This window comes from Elgaria multicarinata, chromosome 2 (assembly GCF_023053635.1).
Source record: "Elgaria multicarinata webbii isolate HBS135686 ecotype San Diego chromosome 2, rElgMul1.1.pri, whole genome shotgun sequence".
Classification (NCBI taxonomy): Eukaryota; Metazoa; Chordata; class Lepidosauria; order Squamata; family Anguidae; genus Elgaria; species Elgaria multicarinata.
In genome coordinates, this window is record NC_086172.1 from 50,299,553 (window position 1) to 50,326,796 (window position 27,244).

Genomic DNA, 27,244 nt, shown 5'->3' on the forward strand with positions numbered 1-27,244 from the left:
GTCTGCAGTGCAGACACTTAGTGGCTTGTGGCTCTCCTGGGCAGGAGAGCTTGTGATCGTCAAGCTTGCCCTTCTCTCTCATGCTGCACTACTGCTTGTTTCCCAACTGCTCCAAGGCATAGGGTTGGGGATGTGTGGCTACATATGCACCGTAGTGTGTGCATTGGACTAACACTACCAGCTAGAATGCGGTATGCCTTTATCTATTGTGTGGATTGTGATCCCTGCATTCATAGACCACCAAAGCTTCAGATGCTGTTCTCTAGGATGATAACGTCTGTGGACATTGTGACTGTGAAAATGCTACCTGTGACATATTATTTGCACATGGCGATTCTGTATTTTGCTTTGCTGTTGGGCTTTTAATTATTCATATTTTGGGGTGAAACTTCTATAAAACTTCAATAAACATATATGTTTAAAAGATCCCACCACAACCCTACCAACCGCCACTCTTCCCCTCCAGCACAGCCATAAGTAGAAGGCCAGAAGCTTCTGCTTCCATTTAGATGAACCACAGTTTACCAATGTACCTTAAACTGGTTTGTTACCACTAACCATAATTAAGATTGACTACAATTTGTTCAGGTTTCAATGTGGTCAATCTAAAAGGAAGGGAAAGAGAGGGCCTTTGGAACCAACTCTCATTGGAGGTCTGCCATGCACTGTCTTTACAGGCTTATAAGAAGGCCTTGAAAACATATCATTTTACCATGGCCCTCTCATGATCTGAGTACTACTATTTCTGCTATTGTCATTGTTGTTCTTGCTGGTTTTGTTGTTGGTTTTTATTGTTTTAATTGCCATTTTGTTGTGTTTAGGTTTCCATTGCTTTTAATATTTTAACTGTTTTTATGTATTTTATTGTTGTAAGTCACCTTGTGAGTGCTTCTGCCTTGAAAGGTGGCTAAAGAATCTTTTAAATAAACAAATAAATAAGTAATAAATCAAAAGTTTCAAACCCCTCCTCATGGCCACACTGTAGGCAGTGCGCAAGGCTAGATTCGCTTAGACTTCTTCCCATAATGCTAAATTGCAGTTTAGCGTTTCATCCAGTCCAGCCCATTATTATTGCTCCTATTTCCTCTTTTCCCCCATGTGCCTGTTGGGTGTTTCTTTATCCACTTTCTCCATGGTAAATGCCCCTTGCTTTGTAGCTGAAAAATACTCAACAGTGGTAACAACTGAGTTTGCCTTGGGCTGAAAGACCTGGCCTTACCCCTCAGTTGAACAAGCTATTCACTTTTCAGCTTTCATTTCATTCTTTTCAACTTTCATTTCATTCTTTTCAGCTTTCATTTCATTCTAGTAACATTGCTCACCTGCCTCACTCAGGCACTTATGGAGATGAATTGGATAACTGCTGTTTAGTTGCTTCACACCCTAAAAGTCTTACAGAAACCATTCATAACAATAGTAACTTTATCTCAAGTCTTCTGTTTGTGATTCCAGGCCTTGCTGTCATGCACTCCCAAAGCACCAATCAACTGGATGTGGGGAACAACCCCCGAGTGGGTACCAAGCGCTACATGGCCCCAGAAGTCTTAGATGAAACCATCCAAGTGGACTGCTTTGACTCTTACAAAAGGGTTGATATTTGGGCGTTTGGACTGGTCCTTTGGGAAGTAGCCAGGCGCATGGTTAGCAACGGTACGTAGGTATTTATTTATAGCACATGTTCCATTAATCTGTGAAATGAATGGGCCATTACATGGGAAAACATCTATTGTACCTTCCTAGTTGTAGTGTATTGTATTCATGTCTTTCCTGTCTAAGTAGCCTGAATTCTAGCTTACTTTGCAGGATTTGAGCTACTCCCAGGTTGCAACATTGTGTTTGTGCTGATGTGAAAATAAGTACTTGCTGAATTCCGAATAAAATTCCAAGGCTTTTTGTAATGTTAATGTAGCACATGATGTTGCAACACAAGTGGGGCAGAGTGGTCCAGATCTCCTTACTTGCCTCTAAATGCATCTCTTTTAAGATAAGGGCTGGTGTCTAGGGTAGGCGTTGTTGGGCCCTTGAGTTCACTGGCAAGAGCAAGCCTGGACTTGTTCCTCTTCTTCACAGCTCCCTGCTGCTTGTTCATCTGCTGCTCACTCTGGCCCAGAGAACAGAGAAAGAGAAGCAGTAGATGCCACTGCCTACTTTTCTGCCTGTCGTGTAACGAAGTGGTAGCAAGAAAGGGGATGAAGAGCAATGACAGTTAATGACAATGGTGATGAGAAGGTAGACTCACTGAGGGAGGGAGCCCATTGAGGGTGTCTTGCCCAAGGGCACTCAAAAAGCTGGAGCCGGCACTGTACTTATGGATGGGACCACATCAAGATGTGCAGAAAAGGGCAGCCAAAATGATCAGGGTGTGGAGCTTTCCATAAAAAGCAAAGCAAAATAAGGCTTTTGGAGTTTTCTAGTTTTGGGGGGGGGGAGGGAAAGACAAGTGGGGAATGGGGGATGTGGAAAGACATGGCAATGGTTTATCAAATTAAGTAACCCTTACTCCAAGCTGACTATGGGTTGAACCATGGGTTTGCCCAATCCAACCATGCTAATAAATCATGGTTTGTTAACCACAAGCAACCCATGAAGAGAACCAATGGTTTCTTGTTGGGTTGTGAACTGTGGGTTGTTTGTGGTTAACAACCCATGGTTTGTTAGCACAGCTGGGTTCAAACAACACAGCAACCCACAGTTCAACAGCAACCCACGGTTCATTGAAAACCCACACTCAAACCAATAGTCAACTTTGAGTATGGGTTGTCATGCTGTGTGAACCCAGCCAGTTTTTCTTCCTCTTTCACAATTCCAAGGTGGCTTTTAAAGGTAATTAGGCAAATTCAGGGTAGGTCTATCAACAACTTTTAGTTTAGATGGCAATATGGGACCTCTAGATTTAAATGCAGTTTGCCATTGACCTGGTTTGCATGACACGACAGCCCATGGGTTGGGAAAGAGCAGATATGTTGCCTGAGCCCACCATTTCTGCTTTTACTCAGCCCACGAGTGGCTCTGTTGTAAATTGCTGAGCGTGTCCTCCAAACCCAGATTTCTGGGTTGTTCAAGGGTTGAACAATCTAATGGTTAACCTGTTGTCATTTAACACTTGGGCTGTGATGTCGTGCGAACTGCCATTCAATTTCAGTTGCTGGGGAGCACTAGAGGGAGGGGGCTGTTGCTTTCAACCCCTACTGGTGGGCTTCTGAGAGCTCTCTGGTTGGCCACTGTGGAAGAAATGGATGCTGGGCTAGATGAGATCTGAGCTGGCAATGACAGATGAAGACAGAGATTTTGGGGCTATGGTGGACATGTCGACCCAGTGTGTGGCTGTATGAAAAAAGCTAGATTCTATGTTAGGCATAATTAGATGAGGAATTGAATATAATACTGCCAAGATCACGTTGTACAAACCTGTGGTGCAACAGCCTTGGGATTTCATGGGACTGATTTCAGGAGGATTGTTTTGTATTCCTTTACCTTCATACCGAGGCATACTCTATTAGGAGGAGGGGGAATAGAGGGGCTGTGGAGAGACTGAACATGATAGTCTGATCTGATTATTGCTGGGAATGATTTGCCATGGAGCAGCCATTTTGGCAGTATCAGCTCTAGTATTGGGTCGGTGGCATTTTAAACTGGTTGTGTTTGAGAGAAATGTTTGTGCTGGTATCATTAGCAGAGTGTCCTTTCTCCCCCCGCCCCCCCCCGCCCCTTGCCAGCTTAAGTTCTTACTTGGTATAGCAATTCTTAGACTAAAGCTGTTAAAATAGTTTACTCAGTCATAATTAAAGGTCCCTGAACAAGGAAGTGAGTGAGAAGATGTTATTTTAAAGGACACTGAGAGCACAATGCCCATGGGGAAAACTCAGTGCAGTATGTGTGCCATTCTTTCATGTTTATTGGCTAACTTTTATTTCATGGATGTGTGTAATAAACATTCAATAACCATATTTCTCAATTCTTGGAACTCATGGGAATGGTAGTGTGTGTCGCTTTGAGACTTCAGAGAATTTAATCTGTAACATTGAGGTTGCTCTGCTGAGCTTTGAGTTCTGAACTTTGCCTGGAATGGTTTGCTAAAGCTCTCTTACTTTAAACAATCACCCCAAGCATTGTGGAGCTGGAAACCAAATTATCCTCTCTATTAACAAGAGGAATTGTTACTTTATTTGTTTTTATTTACTTAATTGTGTGATAGGACAGTCTGTGTTGAGTGGGCTGTCTGGAGCAGTGAGGAAGATTAACGTTTGGCGATGTCTGTTACCAGGTGGGAACCTTCAGAGACAAGGGGTCAAGGGCTGCATTCTGGTGGGGGTCAGGTCAAATCCAAAAGTTGGTGGGAGTCAAAAGTAGATGGGGACATACCTTTTCTCTCCATCATCCAATTATTCTCCCATTCTCTCTCTCCCTCTCTCTCTTGTACAAACGCACACCAGTTCACCTATCATCTAAGGTAGGTAGAGCAACACTGCCTCATCCTCCCTGCCTCCCATTCTCTCACACACAACTTTCCACACACACATTCTCACCCATCCTTCCCACCCTGATTTGCACACTTTCCTTCCATCCACATTCTCCCCATAACACAGTCTCCTTGCCCCTCTTCATCCACATTCTCCCATTCACACAGTTACCTTCTGTTCAACTGGGATTTTTCCCATTAGCAGTTCATTAGAAACAAGAACAACATGTTTCTCCACTTAGTAGCTCATTGTCCTTCCATTTGGGTTGGCCAGAAGACGTTTCTCTTTTTCCCAGCTTAGCAGGGAAGGCAAAGTGTTTGGAAGCCACAAAATTGGGGCAGCAGGGAGTAGGAATTCACTGAGTGTGTATGTGAGTAGCTTGGGTTCCTGCTGTGGGCTGCCCTGTAGGTCTCCAAGAGTTGTATGTGGCTCGCAGGTTTCCCACATATGATCATGTGGTGAAAAATATTGGCCTTTAAACTGTTTATTACTAATTTTACGGATTATATTTTGTGGATTCGAGGACATTTTTCTTTAAAATAATACATTTTCTTCTGGTGGAACAGAAGAAAAGGATGTCAGGGTTCATAGTGGCAATGTTATGACAGTGTAGATCAGAGGTTATGGTGCCTTGCTGGCATTGTTCAGTAGCTCTGGAGCCAAAAGCAGTCCCCTAGGTTCCATAAAACTTTGGCTGTGTTAATTGTGTTTTTTTTTAAGGGATTAGAGTAAAAGCCAGACAACTGCGTCTCCTACAGTAATACAGCTGATAGTTTAAATATCCATATCAATTTAAAAATGTGCAATTTACAGTTATTCAGAAAGGGAACGCTCATTTGTTTAAAACTTTTCTAACCTGCCTTTCAGGGTACATTCTCCCTGACAAAGTGGTTTACAAATTAAGAACATAAAATACGTGAATACACAAAACATATTTTTTTTAAGTTTTGCATGAACTTTGGAAATCCAGAACTGAAGTATATTCAGATAAGGATGTCCAGATTTTACCAGGCTTTATAGAGTGCCCTGAACACTACCTCCCTAAGTTGCAAGTATTGGGGGAGTTTCTGGTAACCGAGGGTTCAGCATATCTGGATGAGCTGGAGGGCCCAAGGAAACTGGTAGTTACCTATCTAAATCTTAGGGAAGCCTACACTAGCAGTACAATGTGAGTGTTAGCATAAGTAAATATTTCCTCTCTTGACCTGGATGAAGTGCCATCCATATTGTGTGTGCACTGCAATGTTCTGTGTAGCTGAGGACACCAGCTAACCTAGCCAGATTCCTGCACTTTTGGATGTATTTACATGTATTGCCTACTCTCAATAGGGCTCAAGGGCATGCTTTTGGAAAAAATGATAGACAAATCATTGTCGTATAAATGCCTGGGGAAGTTGGAAGGGGTTTATATGGAATATATTAAGAGTCATTGAAATACTTTTAATGTGCCGCGTCAGTGTCAAGTATGTTTGCATCAGCATTTCAGGTCACCAGTTTTTCTTATTTCCCAAGTAGTCTCTTGTGTCTGTAGCCTTGTTTTTATTGGGAAAACAGCTGCATATGAAAGAACAGTGACAAACCTTGCCAATCCCTGCAGTGTACATCCTAAAAGAATAAAGACATTTTAAAAGAATAGCTGATTGTATCTCCATTGAACTTGGTTGGATGGGTGGCTTTTAGCAGAGAGTATTTCATGGGTTGTGAATTTGGAAAGGCAGTGACATAAAAGCAAACTTGTCAGATCCATTAAGCTCTCCTTCTCTTTGTGTATCACTAGTCTGCTTTTTCATGTGGATTGGACAAATTCTCATTGTTAACATTTCTGAAGAGTTAGAGATGCATGGCAAGTATATCCATGACAAATAAATAACTGCAATGTACTCTGTGGACCAAACTTTATCAGAATGCACAAAGGATAAAATATATACTTCAAATACGACATTAATTGGAATGTTTCTTCCTGAAACTATACTTGATGGGGTTTTCTGTTTAATTTGATTAATAGTATATATACACTGACTTGCTCATAGGACAATTGAAATTATTAAGGGATTTTCAAAACAGAATGCTGAACTTTAGCACACAGATTATGTTTATGGTTAAAGCGCATGGTGCAAAATGTATCTCATAATAGCATCAGCACTCCAAGTGACACTTCCTTAGAGATGGCAGCAGACAACCTGTTCCGCACTGCAAGATGCTTTCTAGGAAGTGGTGTTCAGCCTGATGTCCACTCCTGAATTGGGGTTTAGTCTGATGCTTTACCCCTCTCAGTATCTCCAGAAACCCTGTGTTGGGTAAAACCTTTGTTAGGCCAACTCAAAGAAGTGGGTGAGTTTTCAAGAACTTCAGATCTCTGCATCAGGGAAGAAATGGGGTATACAAAAATCAACCCTGCAACCTTGTTAGTCACTTGATCTGTTTTCGGTGCATGAGTTTTTGTTCACTGCTTAAAGAACTGTATTCTAACCCACAGGGAGGACTGTCTGATTAATGTCTTGATTGTATTGTGCTATTTTCATTTCATAATGTCGGTGAGATGTCACGAGCGTTTTGCGTTGGCTAAGCTTAATAGTATTGTAATGATATCTTGAACTTTGTCTTCCTAATGAACACTCTAAAATATATTGATGCAACAATGTGATCTGTTGTGTTATTTTGGTTGTAGGTATTGTTGAAGATTACAAACCTCCATTTTACGATGTAGTTCCTAATGACCCTAGTTTTGAAGACATGAGAAAAGTAGTCTGCGTGGATCAGCAAAGGCCGAACATTCCCAACAGATGGTTTTCAGACCCCGTAAGTATGCCAGTCCATAATGCCCCACCCTATTTTCTACCTGATCTTATGTTAAGAGCTGTTGTTGTCAAAAACCATCTGCTGTTTCCTCCATGTTTAGTGTTTGGACTAGGGTAGATGTGACAGCAGCAAATCTGTCCATTCCATTCACATATAAAGCAAGAATGAGAGGTGCGTGGGTTAAGGGGAGCTGAACTCTCTCCCACCTTTCTGCCCTGCAGTCTATCACTCTTCGTACTTTCTTTCTAGTCAAGCGCACTTTTAATATCAGTGCCTGGCTGGGAGAAAAAGGGGGTTGAGTGATGGACCATGGAGAAAGCTTTCTATTGAAAGCAGGAAGACCATGTTCCCATAGAAACAGCTGTCTGGCCTCATAGCTCCATGAAGGGAGAGAGAAACTACTCGGCATTAGTGAGACCTCTGTTCTCACTGTTCGATTCTGGGCACCACATTTCCAGAAGGACGTTGACAAGTTAGAACAAGTTCAGGGCAGGGCAACAAAGATGCTACAGGGACTTGAGGACATGCCTTATGAGGACAGGCTGAAGGAACTTGGGATGTTCAGTCTGAAGAAAAGAAGACTGAGAGGAGACATGTTAGCAGTGTTCAGGTACATAAAAGGGTGCCACAGAGAAGATGGTCAAGAACTATTTTCCATTGCCCCAGAAATTAGGACTCGAAATGATGGGCATAAGTTATAGCAACCTAGATTTCGATTAAATGTAAGGAAAAACTTCCTGACGGTAAGATCTGTACAACAGTGGAACAGTTTACCTATGGAGGTTGAGGGTTCTTCATCTCTGGAAGTTTTTAAGAGGAGGCTGGACAACTCCTCTTATGGATGGCTTAATTGGTTTTCCTGCACATTGCAGAGGGTTGGGCTAGATGATCCTTGTGGTCCCTTGCATCTCTGCAATTCTATGATATTTGCAAGCCAAGTTTTGTTGTTGTTGAATTCAACAAGAACTGAAGATTGAGAATCCAGTTTTAAAGCCTTTCAAAGATCTGCTGAGGGCAAGGCAGGGGAGATTGCTTCTTTGCTTACAAACAAGTTACTTCTCCCTATTGCCGCCAGTTTAAGATATCCCTAATAGTGCCTTGATAAGTGTTGGCTGAGACTTAACGCTCAGTCTTAAGTGATTGTGATAACTTTATATAAATATTCACAATCTGATGAATAAAAAGGAAATATACCTATCCTGGAAGGACAAGGTTTATAATTTATCATTGAGTTGTCCAAGTGTTGCAGAGCTGAAGGGAGGCATAGGTTGCCCTCTGTCACTGGCCAGGGGACCTAGGGCCCCCTGGGTGTATGTGCACCCGGTGCCTCCCAGGAAGAACATCATGGCAAGGGGGAGACCAGATTGGCCCCATCCATCAACCAGAAATGGAAATGCTGCAGGGAACTTGCTTCCACCATCACTGACACCCACCAGAAAGAAAACTCTGCTCCAACTACCAGTTGCCCTGGGACCACAGAGCTGAAAGAAGGCACACTCTGGCCTAACTATTGGCCTGTGGGAAAGAGCTGTTTGGTTGTGTAGGCTCTTTCTCTTATGCACACATGCTTTAGGAAAGCTCTGAAGACCCACCTGTTTTTGTTGGTCTACCCATAGTATCTTTGGTGCTAGTTTTGGTAGTACTTTCTGATTTGATTGATTTTTACTGGTAATCTCTGTTTTTATGGAATTTTATTGAAGACTAGTGAAAAAGCCCATCATCCAACAGGTGTATTTATTTTGTTAGGACTTCTTTGAATACAATATTTTTGGTATACACTTTTGTAAGATTTTGAACCAACTTCCCCTGTTCTTTCCCATCAATAATTTTTAACTTTATGCCCTCAGACCGTCGGACTCTGTTAGCGCCCATTGACGCAATTGCCAGAGCACTATTTATTGATCTTATGTTTTGCATGAAATTTTTAGAATGTTCATGCTGTCCTTTCATTAACTGCTCAATAACAGGGGCTGACCTTATAGCATCCAATTTAACTTTGCCTTTATAGCAGCATTGCATAAATAATTTGTCAAATGGCCGTTCTGCAACAACATGCTTTGCTTGACAAAATGCGCAAATACTGTCCATGGGACCACAGTTATGGGCGTCAATATTTGTTTCTAAAATATCAACAGCGTGAAAAACAGCCTCATTTCTGGTTCTTGGAATTCATTGTCGGGTTGCATTACCAAGTCTGTGGCGCAATATTTGCTCTGCCGTCATGTTGGCAACCTGATGTCGTTTACAACCTTGTGCAATCTTATGAGGAGTCATATTTGTCACACAATGGTGAAGGCAGTCATGTTCCCTTTGTATATCAGACAAATTTGCACATTGGGCTCTATCTCGCTCTGCCTTTCGCCTTTTAGCCGCTTCCCTCATTGCTGCAACTTCCACATCAGTTCGTTTACGTTTGGGGGGACATATTCACAATTTTGTAATTAAAATATTGCTTCGCATGTGCACTCGAAGAAATTCAAAATATAAATGAGGCGAGTAAACCTATAAGCACAAATTAACATGAAATGTTAAAGTAAAAGCCTTGTTAACATTTTTATAACTGGTGAGGTTAGCCTTCTATCAAATTTACCCTCATGAGACAAATTAGTTACTGAGAGTGGGTTTTGGCCCATCTGCTAGGCCGGAAGGTCCTGGCAGTTATTTTTCTGGAACTTCCCTAGAAGGCTGCAGTTCTGAGAAACGTCACTAGATGGCGCCAAAGGGCAAAAACTATAACTGGTGAGGAGGAGCACTCTGGCATTTTATATAATAGGATGTATATATGTATGGGTTTTGTATGTTTTTTATCTTGTATGCTGCCTTGAGAGGGTTCCATCCTTAAAGGCAGTCTAAATGTAATTTTAAATAACTATGCACACTCTCACACACTCACACTCTGTTGTAAGCTGTCTTGACGATCATTCAATCAGGAGGCAGGGTATAAAACTTCTGGATAAGTAGACGTAAGGAATGGGGTCTTGAAGGTTATTTTAACAGGAAGGTGAAAATGCTGCTGCTAGGGGGCGGAAATGTATTCTTGCCCTGAGAAGAGCAATTGTTTTTGTTGGGGAGCTAACTATACGTTGCACATATGTAAGGATTTCTAAAATGAAAGCCTCTTTGAAATGGGAAAATTTAAAGTGGGAAAGCAATGGAGGAGGGAGGAATTGTTTTCCTGCCTGCTACTTCTCTTCAACTCTCCCCTTGCTTCTCTTTCCAGATTTGCTGGGAGAAGCATGCTTTTGAAAACTCTTGCGGAGGCAAGAGCTATTTTGGGATCTGAAGCAGAGAAACCGCTAAGTGCCCCCTATCCTGTTGCTTCTCTGCTGTAAATCCACCCCTTCATCCTAAAGCAGCTTTTACAGCAAAATCCTGTACATGTCTACTCAGAAGTAAGCCCCACTTAGTTCAGTGGGGCTTACTTACAGGTAATTGAGTCTAGGATTGCAGCATTAAATGCCTTTAATATAAAATAGCATTTGAGTGTACCATGTAGTTAACTCTTCAGAAGATGGTGAACACAAAAAGCAGAAGGGTTATTTGCAAAAAAGCTCAGCACATTTCAAATAAAATCTTTCTTAGGGCACAAGACGTCAAATGCCTTTTTCTTTGAAAGAGAGCTCTCTTGGAAACCTTCTGTGTTGCCTTTTTAAAATTGGAAAGGCTTTGAGCTTTTTATGACATTCCTTTGCAAGCATACTTTCCAGTTCAGTACCAGCTGGACATCTTTCTTTTTGCGCCCCCCCCCCCAATTTTGATATCACTATTCCCCCCTTCAATGATGAACATTTTGAATTCCATTCTTTTCCTTTCCAAGTAAAAATCTTTTGATTTCTACATGGACCTCATTTTTCTACTTTAATAATTTTCACTTTATGTAGCCAGGACGTCTCCTGTAGTAACTCTCCTAAATTCTTTCTGCTGCCTCTCACAAAGCTAAGTCTTTGTGCATCCTTTTCTAGCAATTTTTCTTTTCCAAATTCTTACCTCTCTAAGAAGCTGTTAAAAGATAAAGAACTCCCATCTTGCAATCATCTTTCTGAAGGCATCTTATGAGCATTCGTATTTTTACTATAGATGTCAGCGTAGGTAGCCAACATAGAATTGGAAACAAAATATGAGGTACAGCTTTTTTCCTGCCCTTAAAAAGTAACCTCTTGAACACAGTCTGTAGCAATATTAAAAAGTGCCATTTGTGGAGGCTGCTCTTCATGGCAAAGCCTCTTGTGTGAACTGGCTTCTTCACAGACTATAATTTTTCACTGCCCTCATTCATACCACGAAAAAGAGTTTGGGGTGTGGTGAATACTCTAGTTGTTTGCTGAGCCACTTGAAACAAATAGAATTTCAATCAGTTACCATGCGGCTTACACTGTTTTCTTGTCAATCAGCCACACTGGGTGACATTTTGAAAGACTACTCAGAGGATCAGTTTATGCTAAATCATAGTGTGCAGTAGCCATGGTTTTAGAATCATACAATAGTTGAGCCTCCAAACATGTATACCAACCATGGTTTACAGCTGCTTATGTCTTTGGCTTACCATCTTCTCAGTGCTGGATTTCTATGGTGCAGAGTCCTCTGATGACAGAGCAATGGCCAGAGCTCTGGTTTGTCAATTCAGCGAAAATGCCAGATCCTGTTTTCTGATTCTGCCTCACTGGCTGAGCACAAACTCTGGTTGTCAGTTCAAGTATCTGCTGTCAGGATCAGGCCTGTTCTTCCAAGTGTGAGGGAAGGGGTTTCGGGGGTCAGTCAGAAGAAGAACCAAGAATTTACCAGACAGCACAGACAGCCGGGAAAGAGATTCTCCAAGACTCTTCAGGAGTCAAGGATGAATCTTCCTGTGAGCTTATTGCGGAGAATGCAGACAGCTCAGAAACCATTTCCCCCTCCCTCCTGAGAATTCATCCTCTGTATGAGGGGGAGGAGACATTGGAGTTGACAGTTCCCAAAGTCCACCACAGGGTCAAGCGGGCAGAATTGAGAGGAGATGGGAGGCAGTCTCTTAGGGTAGCATCTTGTGAGAGGCTCCTCCCAAAAACCCCTCCCTGTGCTGAAGTGCATGTTAGATCGTAAGTAACAGACCTGCTTTAGTTGAAGGCAACTGCCTAGCTTTGTAAGTTAAATTAGACTTAGAAGATAGCTCCTAGCATTCACACTGCCACCAGGTGTGAAGGGATGTTTATTTGTTGAATAAAGCTTTGTAGATTACACCGCAGGCATTTTTGTTGTCTCACCTCAGCAGGAGGGCTTGGAATCACGACACGTACCAAATCATAATTTAGTTTATTTGACCATTGTTTGGTATGGTGTCTAAATAGACTCTTGGAATTAATACTGCCAGTGCGTCAGAAATGTTCTGTTCTGAATGTGCTTATTTTGTGTGTCTTTTTTCCTTTTCAGACGTTAACTTCCCTTGCCAAGTTGATGAAAGAATGCTGGTATCACAATCCATCGGCACGATTAACTGCTCTGCGTATCAAAAAGACCTTGACCAAAATTGATAATTCCTTAGATAAGCTGAAAGCTGACTGTTGATAACAGCGCACGATGCTGACAAGACATAAAGGCTTTTGTCCAGCATAGACGTACAGCTTGATGAATTCTAGAATTCAGTCCCAAGTGGCTTCAGACATAGGCAAGTCGTTTACCTAACCAGCCATTTGAGAGGACCATGTGAGCCTTCATTGGGGACTATCCATGGCAGTTTACAAATGGACAATCTATCAAGACATGATGCTGAATCTGTGGTGGCCTATGGAAGGAAGACAGAGAAGTCCTAAGACAAAATTGGGGCATTAAAACCATGGCTTTTAATTGCTTTTTTAAAAAATTCCGTAAAAAGAAACAAAAAGCAAAGTGTCTCCTTGTGGCTCCCAAGTTAAACATACAGAAGTGGTCAATTCTAATCAGCCACATTGCCTGCGCTTCTCTTCTTTATTGCACTAGGGGGTTCTTTGCATTCCTTACTTGCACTGTTACTGTTTAATTTTAAAGACGTGACTTGCCAAAAATATGATTGGCTTTGTACTCCTCGATCTGTGTTTTTTGAATAGTGGGAAATCAATTTGGAAAATCAAACCTGTAACTGACTCTCTCTCTCCCTCTCTCTTTATTATTGTTATTATTATTAAGCTGCATTTTACATATGTGTACTGTTTACAATAATGCTGGACACTAGGAATTATTGTTTATAAGGAAACTTGCAGATTTTATTTATTACTAGTGCACTTAACAGTTTTTTAAAAACTGAGGAAAGTGCATACAGTTAAAGCTTATTTTTATGTGGCTTCTATCATTATTTCTTACAGACTTTTTTGTTTTTGGTAACACGGTATAACCTGATACAGTCCCACCTCTCTCTCCCCTCCCCCCGTATTATCAGTTAAGACATTTTAATCACCTTTTTAAGTGCTTCACATTTTTATATGCGTGTGGTCTGTAACCTATATTTTCAGTTCAAAATATGCAGAACATTTATATATAAATATATATATTATATATAACTAAATATAAAGCCATTACCCAAATGATGCCACATCTAGTACCTTATTGATCTAGAGGAGGGGAGCAGCAGAGGAAAATGGTAGAATTGTAGGTCATGGATCTCATGGAAAGTGCATTTTTTTCTTCTTCTAAGCTATACATAATGTGCATTTAAACTCTGCCAGGGGGGAAAAGTTATTTTTTTAATTTACTTTTTGTATTTTAGCTGTTATTTGTATAAACGAAATAGACTATTTTCAAGTCAAATGGACGACAGTGTTCCCTGGTTCTGTTCTGTTTGTGCCTCCTACGGCTTATGGTAAATGCCGTACAGTTTTTGCATCACCAGCGTGTATCCACTTACAACTCCCACCCTTTGCTGTGTTTGCAAATCAGAAGTAATGCCAACAGACCCACGTGGTGGATGGGACATCACTGAGGAACGCCAGAGCGACCCTTTGTACAGGGCACTGCCGACATTGCGCATCCATGCTGGAACTGCAGTGGCATGAATGGATTATGTATGGACAAATGAGATCATGCTCTTCTGACCATGTGTCCCCCCCCCTTTCTTAAATCTTGAGTTCCCTGAGTAAAGAGTTTTGATCCCAGTGCCTTGCCTTGTACTACATAAGCTGTTCTCTCTACGGAGCCCTCATAGTAAAAGCTAAGGATGCTGAATGTAACGGAGGTTGATCTATTAACATTAAACCAGCACAATGCCATGGGCCTGTCAAGGAAGAAGCTGAATGAACTTTTATTTCAAGCAGAGTCTTTCAAACTAGGCTTCCGTTTTGCCCTGTTCTCTCTGTCTTACGTTCGTAACAACAACAACAACAACTACAAGCCTGTTGGAAAGAGTGTTCGAGACCGTTGGTTTGTACAGTTGTTATGTTCTGTGAAATGCTTCTGCTTTCGTCACTGAACGAAGAAATTGTAGTCCCTCATCTGGGATCGGGTAGGTCTGCCATCATTTGCTCTACTGAAGTTCATATGATATATGATCTGTTCACTGTTCAAGTGTTACCTTTGCAATGTGCAACCTTGCCATGTGGATCCCATGTCTCAAGAGGTAACATTTGCATGGATTGATTACTGGAACGGTCCCTCACCTCAAAAACTCCCTGCATGTAGCAGGCTAGCGAAACCATCTCTTCCCGATACGCTAGTTTCCTGTGCAGGGAGACTTTTAACTTGGGGAGCATTTGGTCATGCAATCCTATATCTGTAGCTAGTCCTGGGAGAGTGCTATGTTTTCTACAAATTGGTACCTGTTCTGAGATATATAGGATACCCTTGGGCAACTTTGGTGTGCAGAAGAAAAGGTAATGTTGGAAGGAGTCCACAGAAAACATACCCAATCATATTACTTCCAATACACCTATCTTCACATTTTGGTAACTAAATTGCTTATTTCAACACACAATGAATTTCTCATAAACTTCCAAAGGGTCCTTGTTCATTTGCTGCCCAGGTCAAAGTGTGTTTATAATAAATTATCTTATACATGAACCTTCTGTGCTTGACATTTTTCTTTCAATCCTTTAGTGATGGTGGTGGTTCTTTCCAATTCTTAGTGAAAATGTTGCAACAATTCACTATTTCTCACCAATTTACATAATGTACAAGGTATTGTTGCTTTACGTTCACCTAAAAGGAAGACCCTGAAGGGTCAAATGGGAATTTATATCCTTCAATAAACATCAATTACAGTAGCCCTAAATTTTATAACGTTTTTACCAGATATGCATAACGTCTGCTTAATCATAATTCTCCAATATGATGTGAATAATGCATCTTTTGATTTAAAAAATGGTAGAAGCACTCATCAGCAATATCTATAGCACAATTCCAGCTGTAATGATGAATTATATCATTGTCCTGAGATGTAGATCTGAAACATTTCCCCTGATTGATTCTTAATACCTATTTCAACATGTTGTGCATCAGAAAACAATCTGTACGCCTTGGGGAGTAACCTCTTTTGTCTTGTCATGGACCAGCAGCACTCTATTCAATGGATGGAAGGGAAAACAGGCAAAATAGTGTGCTCCCAGCTTAGTGGTAGAGCTCCTGCTGTGTATGCAGAAGGACCTAGGTTCGATCCCATCTCACCAACTAGGAAAGGAAAAGCTCCTGCCTGAAACCCTGGAGAACCACTGCCAGTCAGTGTCAACAATACTGGGTTACATGGTCCTGTGGTTTGATTCAGTATTAAAGCATGTCCCTTCCTGTGGCCTTTTCTGCGTTTCTCTGGCTGCCGCTGCCAAACCGGACTTAAAACTCTTTGAGCCCGTTCAGAAGACGCCTTAAACCATGGCTTTAAGCATTTTGCTTTATTCGCCATGGTTAAAGCTGTGGTTTAAGGTGTCTTCTGAACACAGCTTCGCTTTCTGGCTTAACCACCGTGGTTAAAGCCATGGTTTAAGGTGTCTTCTGAATGGGTCTCTGAGTCTCAGCTATCTATTTAGGCTTGGGCTATTAGATGTGGAGTGGGTAATCCAAAAAGGAAAGATAACACAAAGATTCAAATGACAGAATTTAACATTATTGAAGGAAAACGTTAAGAATTTGTTTTAAAAAATCTGAATGAATACGCACACGCACACACACACACACAAGCAATAGGTTAAAAAAAAAGACATGGACAAATGCATCCAACTAACCTAATTAGACTGTGACCCTATTTTATCCAAGTTCCCTATCCATACAATGTTTTTCTGTTATAGGTTTAGCTTTCCCAACCATCTGTCCAGTTCCAGCAGATCTTAACTCTTTCTGGAACTTCTTTCCTTCCTTCCCTCTCTGTCTTTCCCTGTTCTGCTTTAGGCTTTTAATTTTAAAATTATTTCCCCTTCCCAATTCAAAACAATCAGAAGGGTTGTTTCTTGTTCACCTTTGCTGTTTTTCCTAAACTGTTCTTCTGACCTTCAGTTGACTCTCCTGCAAACCTTTGGCTTCCTGAGCAGTCAGTCTGACTCCTGTAATGTTAAACTAAATATTACCTTTTGGCTGAAACTGACCAGCACACGCGCGTGCACACACACAATATTTACCTCCATAATACCCCAAAAGCAAACTAAATACAAAAATGTTCCTTCGCATCCTTATAACCAATTAATATAAATTCAAACTGTGTAAGTGATCTAAACAAATTGTTAGACCATGTCAAATGCTTGAGACACCTTTTAATTTCCATAAATTCAAAAATTGGAACCCATGTGTCTCAATGTACTAAATCTGGATAGGAAAAAATACTATTCTCTTTCAGAAAATCCATGTCTCGAAAAATCATGTTGTCAAAAATTGTGTTTACAACCGCTTTTGCCTTGTTGAAAAGAAGCCAACATAATTATAGGTATCAGTGGTAAGATACCAAAGAAGATCTTAACTTATCCCAATTCTTCAATATTGCATCCCAATTCTTCAGTATAGCATTCCTAATCACATTAGTTTGCTCTATACACTCCCTATCCTCCTCCCACATCCATTCAGTTCATTTTACTGTAGTACACAGTTGTTCAATTGCCCCATGTGAGCTTTTCCTGAACATATCTCACTGACACATTGCTGTTAGTAGAGCTGCTTAATACTGGCTAATGTTTAGTACTGCTAATCCTTTCAATTTTTTTCTGTATTGAAAGTAATACATGGAATCCAAGGCTGAAATTAATCCATTGACAAGGGACTACATAGTCTTGATTGTGTAAGAATCACTAATGTTAGGGCCAAAACGAGAAATACAATGGGGATGATGGGAGTTGTAGTCCAATAAATATGGGAAGAGCACCCCTGCTTTATGAAATTCTGCTGATAAGTTATCTATGCTGTTGCAATAAAGATGGAACATTGATCTATTTCCATCTGCTATGGTTGATTAAATTATTCATTTTCTTGAAATAATTAGAAATTAATTAGCAATCTGACCTTACAAATTCCAGCAATTGCAGTATGTGGGTGAACTGAAATCCTGTATTAATTACCTGACTGGTAATTTTGCAGTGAGCCAGGCTAGCGATTCTTTCCTTCCTTCTAACAAGTATCTGGTTTGCACATAATGCTTACCCACGGTGTATTTAACCCCTACCTCAACAACCCTGTGAGGTAGGTTTGGCTGAGAGGCAGAGGCTTACCCAAAGTCACTCCATGAGCTTCATGGATAAACAAGGATATGTGGTCTTGCTTGGTGTTTTAAGTTCTATTTTTGGAAATAAGGCAGGAAATAAGTTTTTTAAATAAACAAATGTCAACTAAAGCTGCAATCTGGTGTGTACACTCAGGAGTAAATCCCTACTGAACACAGTGGGCCAGTTTGCATGACATGACAGTCCATCATGGCTTAAGTTACCTTTGAGCTATAAAAGTAGCAAAATAAGTGACAATGTACCATTTTGGGTATATTAACTTCTACTCTTTTTTTCAAAAGAGACAACATTGGCTGCAAAACTCATGTTCTGCTATTTCGTTCTTAGCCTTCATTTTCAAGGCCCCAAAAAGAAAGTAAAGCTATTCGTGTAAATTAGGATTGGAGAATGTTTGGCCCTCCAGATTTTTTTGGACTGCAACTCCCATTATCCCTCACCATTGGCTGTGCTGGCTAGGGAACTGTCTTATACTGAATCAGACCATCAGTCCATCTAGCCCAGTATTGTCGACACTGACTGGCACCAATGGCTCTCCCAAGGTTTCAGGCCAGATTCTCTTGTAACCTTACTTGGAGAAGCGGAGGATTGAACCTGGGACCTTCTCCATGCCAAGGAGATGCTCTTCTCTGAGCCACAGCCCTTCCCTTATGGCATATGCCATCCAACAACATCTGGAGGGCCCACATTCCCCACTCTTGGTGTCTAGCAGGCATACTGCAGTTGCAATCCGCTGCACAAATTTAGCACTCCTTGATTTCCTTTTCAGCTTGGCAAAATGTCCTGGCGTCTGGTTGGGCCATGCTCAGAAGCATCCAGGCCTTAAGCGTGACGCCTACAAGGCCTTTGTCACCACCAGCCACCTCTCCCCTCTGCTGATTCAGCCTAGCTTTGGAAAGGTGGAGGTTGGTTAGGAGGGCAGTCTGGCTGGCAGCCAGGCCACTGTGAATGGAGTCTGAATTTCAGTCCAGGTGAGGGGCTTGACTTGTAATGGGCTCAGAGGGAGAGGGTTCCTTGCTCTCTCGGAATAGGCCCCACGCCTTTTGGTGGAGTGTCAACACTTGTTGCTAAGTTTGGAGGGGTGGGGGCAGAATTGGGGCTGATTGGCCAGCTCCACCAGGTAGTTAGATTTTTGCACTCCTGCTGAACATTAAATATTCAACAATAGATAATGTAATGATACTATTACATTTACGTGTGTGTGTGCTCGGCAGTTTTATTTATTTAGAGGCCACCCTATAACAAAAGTGATAGAATAACAAAAGAACAATTAAAATATTTTTTAAAATATTTATAAAATGTTTATATTTATATATTGCCCTTTGTTAACAAATTCCAGGATGGTTAACACAGCAAATAAAACTAGAAAAAAGGCCATTTTAAAAATAGAAAAGGCACCCAAATCTGCAGTATTAATTTTTAAAAGCAGAGGAATAAACATTCGCAGCTAAAACTGCTAAGATACCACATGCACTAAAAGGCCAACGTGAAGGGAGTCATTGGTGATCGAAAGGCAATGACAGTTCGGATGATTGCATTTGGGGGAAGAAGACATCATGGCTTGTTCTCCTTCCCCCATGCGCACTGTGAACACAAATGCCATTTGCATTAGCGTGTCATCCGAACCTGGTGTGCAGCGAGGCGGGAGTGACTTATTACCCATCCTAGGACGTGCAGTACAGGTTGGAAGGTAGGTATGAAGCCATCCCATTGCACTCTACTCTGCGTTCGGATGACATGTGCTACAGTGTGAGGAATAAAGCAAATGCTGCATGAAGAAGTCATGATGGCTTCTTTCTTTGCCACGATTGTCTGAACACAGACACTGAATGAGGCACTATGTGGACATAGATACAAAAGTGGACAGAGCTCCTGCACCTTTAATAGATGAGTAGAAGAGGGGATTTCAGCAAGTGCACCTCTTATCCTTGTATAATGAGCTATACCTGCTGAAATTCCCCATTCTGCACAACTATTAAAGGTTCAGGAGCCCTGTCCTCTTTTACATCAGCCCATTCTAGGCCGACCTCTATAGAATGGCATTCCACAGCCTGGGACCATTGCTGAAAAGGCCTTGTCACACACAGCCCACCTGCCAAACCTCTGTTGGTGGGGCACTCAAAGAAGGGCATCAGACGATGTCCTCAAGGCACAGATAGATACACATGGGAAGAGGCAATCCTAAAGGGATCAAGGTTCCAAGTAAGTTTCACCATGTTCACAAAGAGTCCTGTGGAAACTAGTTTGGTGCAGATTGCATTATCTGTCTCCAAGTTAGGTATATTTTGGGGGGTGGGGGTTAGATTTTGCTTGATGAAATAAGCAAAATCTGCCTATAACATGAAATAAACTCATGTACTTTTGTGTATTTGAACATGGTACCTGATACGCAAATCTACGCTCTAAAAATGTCTGCCTTGAAATTTCTGTTCTAATGGTTCTATATCTCCATTTATTTATTTTTAAATGGCTTCTTACAGTGAGATCACCTTTAGTAACTGTGGTACTCCTTTCCAGTGCTTTCCAGTTGAGCAGAATGACATTTACCGTTATGATCATTCCTTTCCTGAGAACGAGATGGCTATCTAGCTAGTGATGGGAGGGAATGGCAGAAAATTGTGTTCTCAATACCTTGGAGAGACCCCACAAATAGAGGAGGGTCTCTTCTTCAGACAGTTGTCCTCCATGAGAAGTAGGTGATGAACATGAGGAGGAAGAGGGGCAGGGCTAGAGAGCTCCCTCCCTGATGTGTTGAGTTTGATCCCTTTTTGAATGACTGAGTAGGCATAATGTCTTATGGCCAAGCAGTTGTCTCTTGGCTTAGCCATGGTGGTACAGGCATTAGAAACCTCAAGACTGGGTTACTCTAATGTGCTTATGTGGGGCTGCCCTTAAGGCTGCTCCAGAAGCTGGAGCTAGTGCAGGATGCAGCAGCTCAGCTATTGTCAGGAGCTGCCACTTTTCAGCATACAACTCCTTTGCTGAGAGAACTGCACGCTACCGGGCCAGGTTTACGGTCCTAGTAGTAGCGTACAAAGCCCTAAACAACATGGGACCAGGATACTTGAGAGGACTTTCTGCTTTATCAACTTGCCCAGTCACTGAGGTCATCTCAGGGCATGTTCCTGGTGGTTTCATATGGACCTATGGTCCGAATGGAGTCCAGTAGGAGAAGAGCCTTCAGTGTGGTGCCCCCGCCCCCTTCCTATGAAATTCCCTGCTGTATTGCTTCTGATGCCTCCTGAAAACGTTGCTGTTTTAGGAAGCCTTCCATGAATGACTGGCCGTGGTTTTACCAGTAATGGGGTTTTATCACAATACCTGATGGAACGCCTCTCCCGACATGAAGCTACGTGTACACTGCGCTCAACATCTAAGGTCCTCCTCCGAGTGCCTACTCTGAGGGAAGCTCGGAGGATGGCAACAAGGGAGAGGGCCTTCTCAGTGGATGCCCCCCGACTGTGGAATGATCTTCCCGATAAGGCTCGCCTGGCGCCTACGTTGTTATTTTTTCGGCGCCAGGTCAAGACCTTTCTCTTCTCCCAGGCATTTTAACAGCATTTAATAACATTAAGTTTGTTTTAATGGACCCCAGAATTGTTGTTTTAAATGAATACTGTTGTTGTTTTTATACTGTTTTTATGTTTTTTAATTTTTTTGTATACTTTTAATGTCTACTATTTTTAATTGTTGTAAACCGCCCAGAGAGCTTCGGCTGGGGGGCGGTATATAAATGTAATAAAATAAAAATAAATAAATAAATATCAGAACTTTGCTCTTTCAAAAATTATATTTTTAATATGATGTTTTTGATTCTTTGATTCTATTTGTTCATCACTCTAAAATCTTTTGAATTGGGAGTGGTATATCAACATTATAAATAAATAAATAAATAAATATTTTTTATTATTTTTTCATTGTTCGCAAACATACATGACATAAAAGCATTACATATAAACATTACATTTTAAGAAAAAGAGGGAAAAAATGAAAAAAGGAATATACATCTTTATACATAAATAAACAATTCTTTATTTCTGTATTCTGCAAGTGGCCCTTTACGCCATTGGCACTTGCAAAATTCCTCTCCCAGATGGCCATGCATGGAGAAAGCAGGCATGCAGGAAATGAATTGGCCACCACAAACGTTCCAAAACAAATACACTGATAAGTAATGCGTCCCACAGGCAAAATCAATATACCATTATTTTCAAGATGCCAGGCAAACATATTGCTCTAGGCTCCAAAGTTCAAGGTTTATTCCCTAAGCGTGTTGGAGCAGAGTTGTAAATCTTGGAGTGACGTTTTCATCCAGAGACGTTTGCAAACAACCAATAAGAAGTCTGCAGTTTAAGAACGCCTCTTGAGTTGAGTTGTACAGCAGTGCAGGAGCGTCTTTTGGGAATCAGGATGGCTGCCCAAAATGGATGGTGGCCGTGGATTCCTGACTCTGCAATGCGTTATGTGAAGCATATTATATTAATGCAAGAGATGTGCAAAATTTCAGATCCCTGCTTCCATTTTCCAAGAATTGGTAGGGGCATTTCTTCTTTTTTGAGTGCATCTTTGACATTGTAAGTGTACACCTAAAAGTATAATGTGATAAACACAGTTACAATCATAGGTATTATACAGATGCCCTCATCAAGGAAACAAGATGTGCTGTTGGTCCCTGTGGATTATAGCTTTGCCTCTGCTTAAATTGTGCAATGGCCATTGCTAATCTAGCTTTTGACAGAACCAAAAGCCCTACAGATGTCCAGCGATGCAATTTTGGGGCCAAAGTAAACATTCTATTTTAAGTGTGTGCAGCCCCAATACAGATCAGGACCAGAGGAGGATTTACACTTCCATGCCACCCATTCCCCCCACCCCTAAAATCCCACTTCCCCACAAGGGACATTATTTTTTTACAAAAAAGAAAGAAAAAGAAAAGAATCAACACCTCCATTGATTCCAGTGGAATCCTCCTCTCCTGGAGCCTCATGGTTCTGATCCGTGTGTTTACAGGAGAGTAGAGAAAGCTAGCATGCCTACCTCCACTATACAGTATGTGCTTTAACAAACATTTCGTTTGGCCCTTCGGGTGTTGTTGACTTTAAAAAGCACAATTGCGCCTTTCAAGATTTTTTTTTTTAAAAGTGCAGAAATGTTTAACTTTTTAAATGCAGAAATGTTCACAATGTTCCGAAGAATTGAGTTCTGGGTGGCCCACATATATTTGTTATGCTCTTTCCAGAGGATGGCTTGCCCCAGGACTGATTTTAGCATAGTAGCTTTTAATGCCAAAGAGGGCAACTAGCTGTCTGTGAAAGTAGCTCTTCTGCTTGGTTTAGCAGCAATAGGCTCTTCAGTTCATAGACAATGTTCTGGAAGGAAGAGAAAAGCAGGCATAGGTTGTATTGCCAGCTCTTACGATGGTATTGTATGGTGATTTCCCTGCACAGTTGCTTCGAGTTGTAGGGACTCATCCAGCAACATTGCAATGGACTCTGTGTGGTGGTTTGTAGGGCTGTGCTCCTCTTCTCTTCGGGTCGGAGAAGCAATAGCGAGGCGGCCTGATTCACCTCCAGAAAAGGTGGAGGAGAAGCGAGTCGGGGGGGGGCTGTGGATTGAGGCGAAGAGGATCGGCTCAATCTGGAACTCCTGACGCAGGTAAGTGCAGGGGGAGGGGGACTCACCTTGTGCTGCGGCAACGGCAATGGAGCCAGGTATGGGGGCAGGGAGGAGGTAGGCTTACCTGTGTCCATTGCGGTCTGTCGCGGGCTTCAATTGACGCCCTGGAAGTGAAGGACGAGGCCTCTTCCATTTCAAGCCGGGGCCTCAATTGAAGCCCGTGACGACAGACACAGGTAAGGGGGTGGGGTTTTTGGCTTACTTGGCGCTGCCATCCATGCTGCGATGGCGGTGGAGCCGGATCTCGCTTCACGGAGAGGAGTGGGGGATGGGTGGATCGGCCCAAAGAGGATTGGGCCCGATCTGGAAGTTCTGGATTGGGCCACAATGCGGATCGGGGGGGGGGGTGTCTGTGCACAGCCCTAGTGGTTTGCACGATCACTGCAGGCCACTGTTATTTAAGCAATGGCATGTACTGGTAGCCATTTTGAATATTCAACCCCAGCAGGAGGTTGCCATAGTGTCATCCAAATATAGGTGGCAGGGGTTGTTGGAAGGGGAAACAACCCTAAAATAACCCATGGTCTGTTGTAGGGTTATTTCAGGATTATTTCCTCCAACAGCCCCTGTTGCCTGGGTTCAGATGAAGCAGCAAACCATGGTAACCCCCGCTGAGTATTAAATATTCAAAAGGTCTGTTGGAATGCCATGGTAGGCTGAGGTGATCATGGGTGGTGGTGTTTGCTGTTTATGTATTCTTTGTCCTATCATAGTTCACAGTGTGTTTGCTCTGCTACTCCATGAGTTTATGATAGGAGTTGGCACTTGATAGACCACATTAACTGCCAGCACAGAATGATGGGTGTGGTAGTCCAAAACATCTGGAGGGCAGCAGGTTAGGGAAATGCTGTCCTATGCTGTAATTCCTATTGGCTGAAATCCGTATCCTGCTCCTCTTGACAATTTTTCTGTCTTGAACTCAAAAGAGAAACTTCGGGAATATATTTTCGACCATGGTGCTCATCTGGATAGACAGGCTATTAAGAATTCTAAATTTTCAAAATGGTATAGGCTTTATAAATTTGACCATCAAAGGGCTGTTTACCTGGTAAAGCTCACACCCCCAAAGCTAAGGCAAGCATTTACAGCCCTCCGTTTTCAAACCATGCCTACAGTTGTGACTGATGGCAGATATTATCGTACCCCTCTATGTATTTGTGGGGCCCCAGAAATTGAGGATTTGCCTCATTATTTGTTCTTCTGTTCTTTATATTCTGAACCAAGAACTAAATTTCTGGAATCTATCTTGCATCAATTACATTCCAATACCATTTCAGAGAAGATCTTCTATCTCATGTCTGACACTGACAGGTAACCCACAAGGTATCTCTTTTCACCCTGGCAGCAATGAAAATTCAGGCAAGATTTATTACTGAGATCGCAGTTGACTGTTCTGGAGATGCTCTTATCTAACTACATTATTATTATTATTTTATATAATCTATGTTTTTAATTGTATTGAATTTTATCCTTTCATTATGTAAGATTTATATGTGATTATATGTGGTATTTTTATATTGTTGTCCCTTCATACTGTATTTATTTTGAATGTGAATGGCCTAAGACCTAAGCATTAATAAATTACTATTACTACTATTGGCTGAAATCACAAATAGGTGTGCTACTCAGTCTTCCTCACTAAAATCACTACTAGTCTGAGAAATTTTGAGTTACACTGGCAGCTTGGATCTGGCTTTGCCATTCCTGTTGTTTCAGAGCTGCAGAAACCAAAAGAAGATACAGGAGCCCTTCCCTTGCTGCCTGCTTGTTGGAGTATATATTTTAATGCACCCAATTTACTGCTGCTCCTTGCTGGAGCAGATATATTGCAACACTCAAATTTCTACAGATCTGAGGACCATGAAGGACCCCCTATCTATTGACTATGTCCTTCAATTAACAGTGAGATAAGCCAAAGGGCATCTGCTTCCATAGGCATATCTAGCCGTCGGGAAGAGGTGGGACATTTTGGACTTGGATGAAACTACTAAGACATCCCTATGTTGCTAATTTCTCACTGATGGTTTGTTGATTTGAATAATTTTGCTATGCTGAATATTCATGGGTAAACATTCTCATGGTGAACACTTGTGCTTTTGAGAAGACTACAAACTCCACACACCAGCTTGCCATTTTGGTGCATGGATGTGTGAGTGCATGCACTGTTGGCATGCAACCATTGTTTCCCTGGGTTTCTGCTGCCGCTGTTGCTTTGGTGCCATTTTTCTTCATGGAGTGATTCAAATATAAATGTAGTCAATCAAATATAATGTAGTCATCAGAGTTGGCTGCATGATAATGTCAATGACAGTAAATGAAGGCAATTCATAATGAGGGTAACATTTTCTGTATTGGTATGAAAGGGGTGTCAGGGGACAGTTGTCTATTTAAAGGCATGTTCTATTTGAAGGGCTTTCCAGTTCTAGTCCAGTTTAAAGACAAAGAAGCATAAAAAGGGGTCTTGAAGTTGCCCATCAAGCGTTGGCAAGTTGGGTAGGGTGACCATATGAAAAGGAGGACAGGGCTCCTGTATCTTTAACAGTTGTATTGAAAAGGGAATTTCAGAAGATGTCATTTGTATATATGGGGAACCTGGTGAAATTTCCTCTTCATCACAACAGTTAAAGCTGCAGGTGCCCTGCCCTCTTTTAAATCTGGTCACTCTAGTATAGCTCCTGTAGCTTTAACTGTTGTGATGAAGAGGAAATTTCACCAGGTTCCCCTTATATATACAAATGACACCTGTTGAAATTCCCTTTTCTATGCAACTGTTAAAGATACAGGAGCCCTGTCCTCCTTTTCATATGGTCACCCTAAAGTTGGGGTCGTACTCGGTCTTTTGTTGCTGATGCATTTCCTCCTTTTGGGCAATGCGTAAGTGGCCACCCTATGGAGGGGAAGCATGGATGGAGCAGCCACTGCCTGAATGTGTCCGTGCTTCCCCACTTGCAGTCAGAGCCACTGAGAGCAGCTTTGGGCCCCGGTGAAAAAACTTTTTTGCCCCACCCCAGCAAGGGCGGATTGGCTAAAAATCTTTAGCCGTCATGGCCTGTGGGCAGGAAGCTGCCATCCCAAGCAGAAGGGCCCAGGCGTCCCACCCCCAGCACTGTCGGAAGGCCTGCCAATGCCACTCATTCCCCTTGCTTTGGGCAAGCCTGCTTGGCTGCCCACTCCCCAACCCCGGCCCTCGATGAAGCCCGGAGAGCAGGACTGGCAGACCCCCAGGGCCCGGTGAAAGCAGCCAGCTATGTGGCAGCCTCCACCGGGCCACACAGCTGGCTGGCTGGCAAGGAACATCCTCTGTGATGAGAGATGTGCTGCGTGTCCTGTGGCACTTGGGTGGGGCGGGGCAGGGCCCTTGGCCACCTCTTCCCCCCTCATTCCCATTCCTGACCCCCAAGCGCTTCGAGGGCCCCCCAAGCTATACAACATTGCCATGTGCTCTATATTCAACTATTTAACAAGGCAATACTTTTGTCAACTTTCGAGCTGCCCCCCACCGCCCATCACCAACACTGGACCCCACATCTACCCTAGAGGGACCCTGGAGATTTGAGGACTGCTGGAGGGAGAGGGAAATCTGTTCTGCTAACAGTTCCCTCCTTCTAACAGAACAACACCGTTGGATACAACGCCATGTCTACTCAGAAGTAAGACCCACTGAGTCCAATGGGACTT

The 27,244-nt window shown here is 42.2% G+C and overlaps 1 protein-coding gene across 2 annotated transcripts in view; it reads left to right on the forward strand.

The window, feature by feature from the left end:
• ACVR1 (activin A receptor type 1) overlaps nucleotides 1-15,260 on the forward strand; it is a 74,492-nt gene extending 59,232 nt beyond the window's left edge. For both annotated transcript variants that reach the window (XM_063116524.1, XM_063116526.1), the window contains exons 8-10: nucleotides 1,453-1,650; nucleotides 7,129-7,259; nucleotides 12,666-15,260. In XM_063116524.1, coding sequence (XP_062972594.1) covers nucleotides 1,453-1,650; nucleotides 7,129-7,259; nucleotides 12,666-12,800 — 464 coding nt within the window. In that variant the 3' untranslated portion in view covers nucleotides 12,801-15,260. The remainder of the gene's footprint in view (nucleotides 1-1,452; nucleotides 1,651-7,128; nucleotides 7,260-12,665) is intronic.
• Nucleotides 15,261-27,244: the final 11,984 nt, after the last annotated feature.